The sequence below is a fragment of the Rana temporaria genome, chromosome 2 (genome assembly GCF_905171775.1).
Source record: "Rana temporaria chromosome 2, aRanTem1.1, whole genome shotgun sequence".
Taxonomy (NCBI): Eukaryota; Metazoa; Chordata; class Amphibia; order Anura; family Ranidae; genus Rana; species Rana temporaria.
In genome coordinates, this window is record NC_053490.1 from 516,276,624 (window position 1) to 516,290,025 (window position 13,402).

Below are 13,402 nucleotides of genomic sequence, written 5' to 3' on the forward strand. Positions count from 1 at the left end.
GGAGAATCTGTCCACAGGACAACTATTAGTGGTCTCTCCACAAATCTGCCCTTTATGGAAGAGTGGCAAGAAGAAAGACATTGGTAAAAGAAAGTCATAAGAAGTCTGGTTTGCCGCCCGGCCTGGACTGGAACGTCGACAACCAGGGACACTTTGCCTGAGTGGCGTGAGTACTGTGGAGGGCTGGTGAAGCTGCTGACTGGGGGGAGGGGGGATATTGATGGGTGCCCCATGATGGAGGTTGTGCTCTTCCTGCGGGAGATGGGGGGAGGGGGTGATGATGCTTTTTGGAGGCTGGGTGGTGGTGGGGTTTTTTTTTCCGGGGGTTACCGGATGGGGGGGGTTCACTTCAGCATTTGGGGGCTTTCTGTTTGACGGGGAGGCTACCGTACTGTAGTGTGCGGTGCTGTGCGGCGGGGATGTTATTTTGGTTAATAGTCAGCCTGGTCAGTGTGTTTACTTGTTCATCTGTTTGTAACGTTATATACTGTCGGAATTTGTGGTGCTCTTTCTGTCCTGTACGCACCTGTAATTGTTTGCTTATTGTCCACATTACATGCGGGTTACGGCCCTCTTATTGAGGTCTGCGCCCGCCACCCATGCGGTGGCCGGTGGAGTCGGGAAGGGCGCGGGAGCATCTCGTTCGCCCTTGCTGACCACACACCCACCTAGGACGACGCTCATTACCCAGGTAACATTGGGGAGCGTTCTTGCAATATTTTGCAACCTTAGTTACCCAGCTACGCTGGTTAGTGCCCGCTGCAGACTTACCCCTCCAGCGGACACGTCTTACACCCCCTGCGGAACTGGTCACCCGCAGGGGACTTCTTCCCTCTCTTCTCTTCTTCATCCAATCCCCTATATCCTACCCTTTCAGCTCCCCCTTACCTCCTGCTCCCTACACCCCCCCTCCTCCTTCTGATCGCTCGCCCTTCCCCCCCCTCCCCTCAAGAAAAATGGACGAGATAACTATTGTCACTCTAAACGCGAAAGGACTTAATGTCCCCGAGAAGCGGCGGCTGCTGCTTCACGATATGAGGCGACTGAACGCGGATGTTGTTCTCCTACAGGAGACGCATTTCAGAGAGAATGCCTTCCCAATCCTGAAGAATAGGTTTTACCCGACGGTATACCACTCCGCATACTCGGAAGCTAAATCTAGGGGTGTCTCGATCTTGATCTCAGCAAAGATTCCATGGACTTTGTCCGGGATCCGGACGGATCCGAAGGGCAGATTTATTTTCCTTAAAGGCCAGATCGGCGACGCGAAGGTCACTTTTGCCACCCTCTACGCCCCTAATAGCCAACAAGACACCTTCATTAAAAACCACCTGACCGCACTCCGGAATTTCTCTGAGGGCCAGCTTATTGTAGGGGGAGATTTCAATATCCCCCTGATCCCTGAGGAGGATACCTCAACGGGACGCTCCTCGAGTACCCGGGGTGCACGTAGGACCATCCATTTAGCGCTAAATGCTTCACAGCTTATTGACACATGGCGTATGTTTCATCCACGTGAACGAGACTATACGTTCTTCTCCCGCCCCCATAATGCGTACTCGCGGATCGATTACATTTTTGTCCCCCATGGCCAACTGCAGGCGGTTAGAGGGACCTCGCTGGGCTCCATCACGTGGTCGGACCATGCTCCGGTCTCTCTGCGATACGCCTTAACAGACTTCTACAGAGGACAAAGGAAACCGTGGAGACTTAATGAGAGCCTACTGCAGGATCCTGAAGTATTGGCTGACATAACTAGAGACATAACCGACTATTTTCAGACTAACGACACAGCGGAGTGCGGGGACGGCCTGGTCTGGGAAGCCCATAAGGCTGTGATTCGTGGTACCCTTATTAAACACGGGGCGAGACTTAAGCGACTGAGGACGACCCAGCTGAACTCCCTACTTGACAAACTCAGGGACCTGGAGATTAGACACAAGCAAACCCCGACGGGTCCGCTGAAGGCAGACCTCGACGTGATACGTACACAGGTCACCGATCTGCTTACTTTTAAGGCTAAGTTGGCTCTACAGATAACTCGCAAAAAGATCTACGAGTCAGGCAATAAATGCGGCAGACTCCTAGCCCAATCACTCCGCGACCAAAAACTCGCGTCCTACATCCCGCATATACGCTCCCCGACGGGCCTGAAGGTGACCATGCCACAACAGATTTCGAAGGAGTTTAAGTCCTTCTACGAATCACTCTATAATATATCCGCGACGCCCCCGACCCCGGACCGAATGGAGGATTACATTTCCTCCTCCCGTATGCCTACCCTACCCGCCGAAACGCGCGCTTTATTAGAGGCCCCAATTACGTTAGCCGAGCTCCAGCTCGCGGTGAGCAACACCAAATCGGGGAAAACCCCCGGGCCGGACGGCCTCACGCTCCAATATTATAAGACACTACTGCCATCCCTGGGGAACCACCTGGTAAAAATGCTCAATAGCCTTACCGAGGGCGGTGCCCTGCACCCCTCCACACTCCAAGCACAGATTGCAGTTATCCCTAAAGAAGGCAGGGACCCGACGTGTTGCGGAAGCTATCGACCCATTTCCCTCCTTAATACGGACCTTAAATTGTTTACCAAAATTATCGCCACCAGACTACAGCCCCACCTGCCCCGTCTCATTCACCTTGACCAAGTGGGCTTTGTCCCAACGAGAGAAGCGAGGGACAATACCACCAAAGTCCTAGACTTGCTATACACCACCACTCGTACCAAGACACCTAGTATTTTTCTGAGCACCGACGCGGAGAAGGCCTTTGACCGAGTAGGTTGGGCCTTCATGCTCGCGACGCTAAGACACGTAGGATTGGGCCGTAACATGATGTCGTGGATCGCAGCGACTTATACGTCCCCCACAGCCAGGGTACGGGCTAACGGGGTGTCTTCTGACCCCTTCCCGATCACTAACGGGACGCGACAGGGATGCCCGCTGTCACCCCTCCTCTTTGCTCTCTCACTAGAACCATTTCTATGCCAGGTGCGGCTGCACCCAGGTATATCGGGGGTCGCGGGGAATCGCACCCAACACAAGGTGTCGGCCTATGCCGATGACCTCATGTTTACCCTCACCAATCCTACTGTCTCCCTCCCCGCCCTCATGGGGGAATTTGAGAGATACGGGGTATTCTCAAATTTAAAAATCAATCTCACCAAATCAGAAGCCATGGGGGTGGGGCTATCACGAACACAATTAATGCATTTACAGGAGAAGTTCAGACTGAAATGGACGGCGACCGCCCTAAAGTACCTGGGCACACACATACCCCAGACGTTTTCCCAGGTGTATGATCTTAACTTCCCGCCCCTGCTGAAGTCAATTCGAGCGCTCCTAAACAAATGGCATACGGGACTGCACTCTTGGGTGGGTCGTTGCAACATCGTGAAGATGACAATCCTCCCGAAATTTTTGTATCTCCTGCAGGCACTGCCCATTCACATTCCCACCTCATATTTTAAACAGGTGCAAACCATACTCACGGAATTCATTTGGGCAAAAAAAAGACCACGTCTCCCAGCGAGACTCCTGGTTTTACCTAAACCCCAGGGGGGCCTTGCGGTACCAGACGTCCGCACCTATTACCACGCGATTCATCTAAGCAGACTTGTGGATTGGTGCCGTAACCAGGACAACAAGCTCTGGGCGCAGATAGAGCAGGACCAGTGCGAGCTCCCCCTGAACAGAGCCCCCTGGTGCGCCTCGGATGTCCCGGCGGAAACCAAACGTCACCCACTGGCCGGTAATACGATACGTATTTGCGCTAGACTTATACCGCAGGCGTCGATATCCTCAACCAACTCTCCTCTATACCCCATACTGGGGAACCCCCGGTTCACGCCGGGCATGCAGGATGCGGTTTTCCGGAGACTGAGCAGTGCGGGCCTCCACCAGTCCTCCCATTTCTCTGTGGGGGGGAGGTGGTGTAGTGTCGCCGAGCTCTCGGATCCGGAGGGACCGTATCGTCTGGATTTTTTGAGGGCCCGCCAGCTGGACCACTTTCTCCGCTCCCTGACACCCCCGGTCGCCAACACTCGACCCCTCACAACACTAGAGGAGACCTGCAACACCTCGGGCAGTACGTCACACACGCTCTCACTAACCTACAATATTCTAAACGCCCCGCGCGCGGATTTTGTGCCCCCGGGTATACTTAAGTGGGAGGAGGAATTGGGCTGTAATTTTGACGCGGCCAAGCGCCACCGCATTTTAAGATTCACACATAAATCCTCCATCTGCGCTAAGACACAGGAGACAAACTACAAGCTCCTATCACGGTGGTACAGGACCCCAGTGCTGCTCCACAAGTTTTTTCCGGAAACGTCGGACCTCTGCTGGCGCTGTCGCGCCGATAGGGGGACGCTACTACACATTTTTTGGTCATGTCCCAGCTTGAGCCACTTCTGGCGAGTGATCCGCGAGGTGGCTCAAAAATTCATTGACCACGATATCCCAGCAGAGCCCTCGGTTTTCCTCCTGCACACATTTAGCATTCCGGAGAAGACGTACAAGAAATCTGTAATTAGACACCTGTTGGACGCAGCCAAGGCCTGCATCCCACTCCAGTGGAAAGACGCCCACCCGCCGACAATACCCCAGTGGCTCGCAAAAGTGGAAGAGATTAGGCGCATGGAGGACTTGGTCCTCACAGCGCACAACAGGCAGGAAACCTTTAAAAACACCTGGCAGCTCTGGGATATTTTTAGATACTCGGCTGAGGGCCAGGCATTGAGAGAGCCCTCAACGGACGTGTGAACATATGCCTGTGGGCGGAGGCCCTCCAGTCCCTGACCGGCTCTGTGCTTGCGAGGAGCGCAACATGCGAGACTCCCCCCCCCCCCCCTCCCTACGGAGGGGCGGGCGACTAGAAGAATTAATCCCTACTCCCTTCTCTCTTTCCCTATCTTCGACCGCTCTCCTTTTCTCCCTCTCCTTCTTCCGAGCTACACCTCTGCTCTGTTCCTCTACCCTTGACCTTTTTTCATGACCCCCACCTGGGGGCCCTCCTGTATAAAAAGAAAAGTTGGGGCCGGTTGCGCGGTCCGAGCATGTTGCTATGATGTTTTACCGCAGGCTGGGGAGCTCCTCCCCCCCCTCCCTGGGGGCCGCCGCGGGCTGTTGGCGCGGGGCGGCCTTCGGGCCTTCCCCCGGGGACGCGGGCCCTTACCGGCGCTGGCGGCCCGCGGGGGAGCTTCCGGGGGGGAAGGTAGCAATGTTTCTAATGCAATGTGTTCTGTTAAAGTGTGACTCGATGCACTGCGTGCACTGTGTGTACTGATGTATTTTCTTTTGCTTGTCGGCCCGCGCGGCCTTATCCCTGTTTTACAAATAAAAAAATTTAAAAAAAAAAAAAAAGAAGTCTGGTTTGCAGTTTGTGAGAAGCCATGTGGGGGAGGGGACACAGCAAACATGTGGAAGAAGGGGCTCTGGTCAGCTGAGACCAAAATTTAACTTTTTGACATAAAAACAAAAAGCTATGTATGGTGGAAAACTAACACTGCACATCACCCTGAACACTCCATCCCCACTGTGAAACATGGTGGTGGCAGCATCATGTTGTGGGGATGCTTTTCTTCAGCAGGGACAGGGAATCTGGTCAGAGTTGATGGGAAGATGGATGGAGCCAAATACAGGGCAATCTTAGAAGAGAACCGTTAGAGTCTGCAAAAGACTTGAGACTGGGGTGGAGGTTCACCTTCCAGCAGGACAACGACCCGAAACATACAGCCAGAGCTACAATGGAATGGTTTACATCAAAGCATATTCATGTGTTAGAATGGCCCAGTCACAGTCCAGACCTAAATTGAGAATTTGTGGCAAGACTTGAAAATTGCTGATCACAGACGCTCTCCATCCAATCTGACAGAGCTTGAGATATTTTGCAGAGAAGAAGAATGGGCAGAAATGTCCCTCTCTAGATGTGCAAAGCTGGTAGAGACATCCCCAAAAAGTCTTGTAGCTGTAATTGCAGAGAAAGGCGGTTCTACAAAGTATTGACTCCGGGGGGCGCCATACAAATGTACCCCCCACACTTTTCACATATTATCATATTTATCATTTTCCTTCCACTTCACAATTATGTGCCACTTTGTGTTGGTCCATCACATAAAATAGATTTACATTTTTGGATGTAATGCCGCGTACACACGACCGTTTTTCGGGTTGTAAAAAATTATGTTTTTTTCAACCCGATCATTAAACCGGCCTTGCCTACACACGATCGTGTAAAAAAAAATGCTCTAGCAAAGCGTGGTGACATACAACGGCACTATAAAGGGGAAGTTCCATGCGGATGACGCCACCCTTTGGGCTGCTTTTGCTGATTTCGTGTTAGTAAAAGGCGATTCGCGCTTTTCTGTCTGTTACAGCGTGATGAATGTGCTTACTCCATTACGAACGGTAGTTTTACCAGAACGAGCGCTCCCGTCTCATAACTTGCTTCTGAGCATGCGCGGGTTTTTCACGTCGTTAAAGCCCATACACCACCATTTTTTACAACGTTAAAAACTACAACGTAGTTCGAAATTTTTAATGCCCATTTTTTACATCGTGAAAAATGCTCTGGAGCCCACACACGATCGTTTTTAATGACGATTAAAAAAAAAAACGTCATTTTTTACAACCCGAAAAATGGTCGTGTGTATGCGGCATAACATGACGAAATTTGGAAAATTTCAAGGGGTATGAACAGTGGCGGTCCGCCTATAGAGGGCGCTGGAGCACCGCCCCCTCTGGTGGCTTCGCACCGCCACTGAAATAACATACATTCATGCATTGCATGAATGTATGCTATTGTTGCCAGCTGCCGCTGGTCTAATTTAGATGGCTGGACATTGAGCGCCGACCACCTGAATAACGGCAGCTGGTTGGCTGTGCGGAAGTGCCAGCGGCTCGGTTAGACTTTCCTAGTACAGTCCTCGTCTCCTGGAAGCTTATCCTCGGAACGTACGGGGGGTGTGCGTTCCTTGGATAAGACTGATGGCCGTCTCAGCCAATCAGGTTCACCGATTCTGGTTATCGGTAACCTGATTGGCTGAAGCGTCACCAAGGCAGACATCGAGAGACGTGGAAGGAGAAAGGTAAGTGCATTTTACAGTGCACAGCGACGACAATGGGCACAGTGGCATCAATGGGCACAGTGGCGACAAAGGGCACAGTGGCATGCAGAGTGGCAACAATGGGCACAGTGGCTACAATTAAAGGGCACAGTGGCGACAATTGAGAGGCACAGTGGCCAAGTTTGATGGCATGGCACAGTGGCTGCGTTTGATGGCATGGCACAGTGGCTCGAATTGATGGCATAGTGATTGCATTTGATGGCATGGCACAGTGGTGATAATTGATGGCATAGTGACTGCATTTGATGGCATGGCACAGTGGTGATAATTGATGGCATAGTGACTGCGTTTGATGGCATGGCACAGTGGTGACAATTGATGGCACAGTGACTGCGTTTGATGGCATAGCACAGTGGTGACAATTGATGGCACAGTGGCTGCGTTTGATGGCATGGCACAGTGGTGACAATTGATGGCACAGTGGCTGCGTTTGATGGCATGGCACAGTGGTGACAATTGATGGCACAGTGGCTGCGTTTGATGGCATGGCACAGTGGTGACAATTGATGGCACAGTGGCTGCATTTGATGGGCACAGTGAGGCTGCAATTTTTTTATTTTTTTTTATTTTTTCGTTTGCACCACCCCAAAAATTTTGAGCACCAGCCGCCACTGGGTATGAATACTTTTTCAAGGCACTGTACTTACACTAATAAATTGAAGCCAAACTCCAGCTCACACTTTATAATCAGTTACAGCAACAGCTTTCTACAGCATTCCTACAGGCTGGTTTGCAAGTCGATCAATGGGTACCGTCCGCCCAATACCTGAATCTCATCTCAGCTCGTCCCTGCTGAACCGGCTTACATTGTGATCCATGTATGGCCAGCTTAACACTACACAATACTCCACTACATTCTCTATGAATGAAAGTGTAAAACAAAAAGGACCAAACATTTACTAAGACAATAAAGGAGACATCTTCAAAAACAGTGCGCCCATCTAGACGCATGGCACGGGTGGGTTTGCTATCCTGCCCGCTCCGTATTGGGAAATCCTGTGGAGAATGGAATGAAGATCTCCAGTAAGAAATGCATTGCTGACATTCCTGCCGTATCTTTACAGCGAGCAGACAAGGAGCATCCATCAGCATTCCAGGAGAGTTCTCCTACAACCACCAGAATACACGGCCCCTAAAACGGATCCCAACTCAAGAATAAAACGTGCAATATATTGCTGCTCGCCAAGACCCCCATACACACCATTAGGCTCCATTCACACTAATGCTTTTTTTGATGCATTTTGCAGAAATGCAGGGACATTTTTTAACATGGTTTCCTATGGAACGTGTTCACATCAATGCTTTTTTGTGCCTCTGCGTTTTTGAAAAGGGCCAGGGACTTTTTTTCCTGTAAAAAGCAGCGTTTTGCATGTAATTCAAGTCAATGGACCCGCATCCAAAACGCAAGTACCGCGTTTTTACGTTTTTTTTACACCTGTTTATAGCTGGTTGTTAAAGCGGGAGTTCACCCTAAAAAATTTTTTTAACATTAGATTGAGGCTCGTTTTGTGAAGGGGAATTTAAATCGAAGCTGTACAGGCATACTCCACTTTTAAGTACACAATGGGACCAGAGCATGTATGTAAAACGAAAATGTACTTAAAGTGAAACAATACCTTTTTTCACTTATAGGGTGTAGTGGGGGGTCAGGGGGTGTAGTAGGGTTGTTAGGAGCTGTAGTTAAGGTCTCAGGGGCTGTAGTGGGGGTGTCAGGGGCACACTGGAACAAGACGGGCTATGCTCTCGGAGCTTCAGCGCCTTCTACTGCGGCTGCAAAATGTCTGTACAGTACTTGTAAGGCACTTTACATACACTCGGGGGTATGTCCTTACTCGCGAGTGTATGTAAAGTGAGTGTACTTAAAGCGGGGTATGCCTGTACTTACCGTTTTAGAGATAGATCTTCTCCGCCGCTTCCGGGTATGGTCTTCGGGACTGGGCGTTCCTATTTGATTGACAGGCTTCCGACGGTCGCATACATCGCATCACGAGTAGCCTGAAAGAAACCCAACGTCGGTGCGGCTCTATAAGGCGCCTGCGCACGACGTTCGGCTACTTTCGGAAAATCGTGACGCGCTGTATGCGATCGTCGAAAGCCTGCCAATCAAGAAGGAACGCCCAGTCCCGAAGACCATACCAGGAAGTGGCGGAGAAGATCGCTCTCTAAAACGGTAAGTACGGCTTCGATTAAAAAAAAAAAAACACCCAATTCCCCTTCACAAAATGAGCCTCAATCTAATGTTAAAAATTGAGTTTTTGGGTGAACCTCCACTTTAAATGAAATGTAAAAAAAATTGAAATTGATGTAAAAAAAAAATTTAACCGCAAATCGCGGCAAAAACGCAAGTCAAAAAACACAGCAAGCACCGCAAAAACGCTCAAAAGCAACATGCATAGGTGTGAATCGAGCCTTAGATTTTCTGCAGATTTTTGTTTTCAGATTGGCCAAAACCATATAGTCCCAGGGCCTGCCTGATTACATACAAATCGAAGCTCTAAAGCCCTGTACACACGATCGGTTTGTCCGATGAAAACAGACCGATCGGTTTTGTGAGCCCCATCGGTTTGTTTTCCATCGGTGAAAAAAAAAATGGATAAAAACCCTGATAGAAAAAAAAAACAATTGTCTGTGGGGAAGTCCATCAGTCAAAAAGCCACGCATGCTCAGAATCAATTTAACGCATGCTCGGAAGCATTAAACTTCATTTTTCTCAGCACGTCGTTGTGTTTTACGTCACTGCGTTGGACACGGTCGGATTTTTGACTGATGGTGTGTAGGCAAGACTGATGAATGTCCAATCCATCGGATTAGATTCCATCAGATATCTGATCGTGTGTACGGGGCTTTATACATTATATATGCCATTCTGCACTCCTGGGTAGTGGGGGCGCGAGTGCATGCCGTGGGGGGGCTCGCTTGTAAACAAGGCAGATCGCCGTTCTGTCAGTAAGGAAGGCAAAGATCCATGCCGTCCCCTAGCAAAAGCACCACCTCCAAAAGTTTGAAAACACTGGCTAGACACACATGTAACTCTTTGATTGCCCCTGATATTAAAGGGGTTGTAAAGGAATTTTTCCCCTAAATAGCTTCACTTACCTCATCCTTCCATTTTGCTTTTAAATGTCCTTATTTCTTCTGAGAAATCCTCACTTCCTGTTCTTCTGTCTGTAACTCCACACAGTACTGCGAGGCTTTCTCCCTGGTGTGGAGTGTCGTGCTCGCCCCCTCCCTTGGACTACAGGAGAGTCAGGGCGCCCAATAACACACAGCTCCTTTCTCTATCTGCAACATAGAGAGGGTCCTGAACTAGTGAGTACGCACTGATGGGCACTGGTGAGGACGCACCGATAAGGGGACACTGACGTGAACTGGTGAGGACGCACTGATGGGCACTGGTGAGGACGCACCGATAAGGGGACACTGACGTGAACTGGTGAGGACGCACTGATGGGCACTGGTGAGGACGCACCGATAAGGAGGCACTGACGTGAACTGGTGAGGACGCACTGATGGGCACTGGTGAGGACGCACCAATAAGGGGGCACCGATGGGCACTGGTGAGGACGCACCGAAGGGCACTGGTGAGGATGCACCGATAAGGGGGCACTGACGTGAACTGGTGAGGACACACCAATAAGGGGGGCACTGGTGAGGACACACTGGTGGGCACTAGTGAGGACGCACCGATAAAGTGGTACTGACGTGTACTGGTGAGGACGCACTGATGGGCACTGGTGAGGACGCACTGATGGGCACTGGTAAGGACGCACCGATAAGGGGGCACTGACGTGAACTGATGATGACGCACTGATGGGCACTGGTGAGGACGCACTGATAAGGGAGCACTGACGTGAACTGGTGAGGACGCACTGAAGAGACGGCATTACTGAGATGGCACTGATAGGCACTGTTGGGGCTGCAACAACGATCAGTGCCCTGATTATCAGTGTAAATGTCCCGTCACACTTGCCGGTTACCGGCTCTCCTTTCCTCACGCTGTGACAGAGCCAAGACAGAAATTCCAGCAAGTTTGTTTACATGTGGTCAGCTGATCACATGTTAAAGGACCGCTGTGACTGGCCCTTTACCTCAGTCTGATCAGCTGCGATCAAAGGATCAAACGCCCTCCCAGAACAACAGAGCCACGTTGTAGCCGTCTTTCACCTATGGTGCGGCATGGAAGTGGTTAAACTGCAACAGGAAGTACCTTTTGTTCTTTAGATCAAAGGAATGAACTTCGGTCTGTAAATGAGGAAAGCTTAAAACCACTTAAAGACAACCTTTTTCTGACACTTGTTGGTTTTTCAAGTTAAAACTATCATTTCTTGCTAGAAAACTACTTAGAACCCCAAACATTATATATATTTTTTTTAGCAGAGACCCTAGAGAATAAAATGGTGGTTGTTGCAATATTGTATGTTACATTATTTGCGCAGCGCAGCATTTTTTGACAGCTCCTGGAGTCCAGGAAAGGGGAAGAGGACCAAAGATTTCAAGGAACACAGCAGCCAACAGCACCCTCCTCATTCATGTAAGTTCCGTCCCTGATGCAGATTTAATAAAAAACAAAAAAAAATAAAAATCACACAAACTTTAGCTGTAAGGGGGTGGATGTGGTACTCACAAGACGAACTCCTCCTCCCAGGAGGGGCCCAGGGAGGGTTTTATGGCTGTAGTTGTGAACGTTTGGATTGGATCATTCAGCTGTACAGAGCACACCACAGGACCTGGGGCAAAAAAGGGAAGAGGACAACAAATCACTTATGACCAAAGTACAAGAAGGATATGAAAACGTCATTTCAGTACAAGGCAAAAAAACAAGTCAACTCCTATTAGAATCTGTGTTCAGAATTTACAAACTGGAGCTGAATGGTACTTTAAAAGCTTCAACAAAGCTTATACAAGCTGAGGCCAGTGTGAACCAGGCCTGTGTGAACAGCGAGCTTTGACAAAAGCATTTCCAGAGCTTTCAGCAAGCTTTGTTGAAGCTTTTACCATACCATGCAGCTCCAGTTTGTCAATGCTGAAAACAGATCCTAAAAGGAGTGCAGATTGCCACTTTAAACAAGCTGCTTGCAGGCTTCAGCACTTCTTGAAGCTTATTGAAAGCCTGCTAGCAGCTTAAAGTGGCAATCAGCACTCCCATTAGGATCCGTTTTCAGCATTTACAAACTGGAGCTTAATGGTACTGTAAAAGCTTCAACAAAGCTTGGTGAAAGCTCTGCAAATGCTTTGTCAAAGCTCGCTGTTCACACCACTCTTATACAAGCTGAGGCCAGTGTGAACCAGACCTGTGTGAACAGCGAGCTTTGACAAAAGCATTTCCAGAGCTTTCAGCAAACTTAGTTATCGTTATTGTACCATTCAGCTCCAGTTTGTCAATGCTGAAAACAGATCCTAATAAGAGTGCCGATTGTCACTTTAAACAAGCTGCTTGCGGGCTTCAGCACTTCTTGAAGTTGTTGAAAGCCTGCTAGCAGCTTAAAGTGGCAATCCGCACTCCCATTAGGATTCGTTTTCAGCATTTACAAACTGGAGCTAAATAGTACTGTAAAAGCTTCAACATCGCTTTGTCAAAGCTCGCTGTTCACATCACTCTTATACAAGCTGAGGCCAGTGTGAACCAACCCTATGAACAGTGTGAACAGCGAGCTTTGACAAAAGCATTTTCAGAGCTTTCAGCAAGCTTTGTTGAAGCTTTTACCATACCATTCAGCTCCAGTTTGTCAATGTTTGTCCCGCGATCGGTCCCCGGAGCTGAAGAACGGGGAGAGCCGTATGTAAACACGGCTTCCCCGTTCTTCACTGTGGCGGCGCATCGATCGTGTGATCCCTTTTATAGGGGGACACAATCGATGACGTCACACCTACAGCCACACCCCCCTACTGTTGTAAACAGACATGAGGTCACACATAACCCCATCAGCGCCCCCTTGTGGTTAACTCCCAAACTGCAATTGTAATTTTCACAGTAAACAATGCATTTTTTGCTGTGAAAATGACAATGGTCCCAAAAATTTGTCAAAATTGCCCGAAGTGTCCGCCATAATGTCGCAGGCACGAAAAAAAATGCTGATAGCCGCCATTAGTAGTAAAAAAAAAAAAAAAAAAAAAATTAAAACTATCCCCTATTTTGTAAACGCTAAAAATTTTGCGCAAAGCAACCGATAAACGCTTATTGCGATTTTTTTTTACCAAAAATAAGAATACGTATCGGCCTAAACTGAGGAAAAAAATTTTTTTTAGATATATTTTTTGGGGGACATTTATTAT

The 13,402-nt window shown here is 49.2% G+C and overlaps 1 protein-coding gene across 2 annotated transcripts in view; it reads right to left on the reverse strand.

Moving 5' to 3' along the window:
* The window catches only part of C2CD2 (C2 calcium dependent domain containing 2), a 142,039-nt gene that overhangs the window by 37,148 nt on the left and 91,489 nt on the right, over nucleotides 1-13,402 (reverse strand). For both annotated transcript variants that reach the window (XM_040339023.1, XM_040339024.1), the window contains exon 8: nucleotides 11,754-11,856. In XM_040339023.1, coding sequence (XP_040194957.1) covers nucleotides 11,754-11,856 — 103 coding nt within the window. The remainder of the gene's footprint in view (nucleotides 1-11,753; nucleotides 11,857-13,402) is intronic.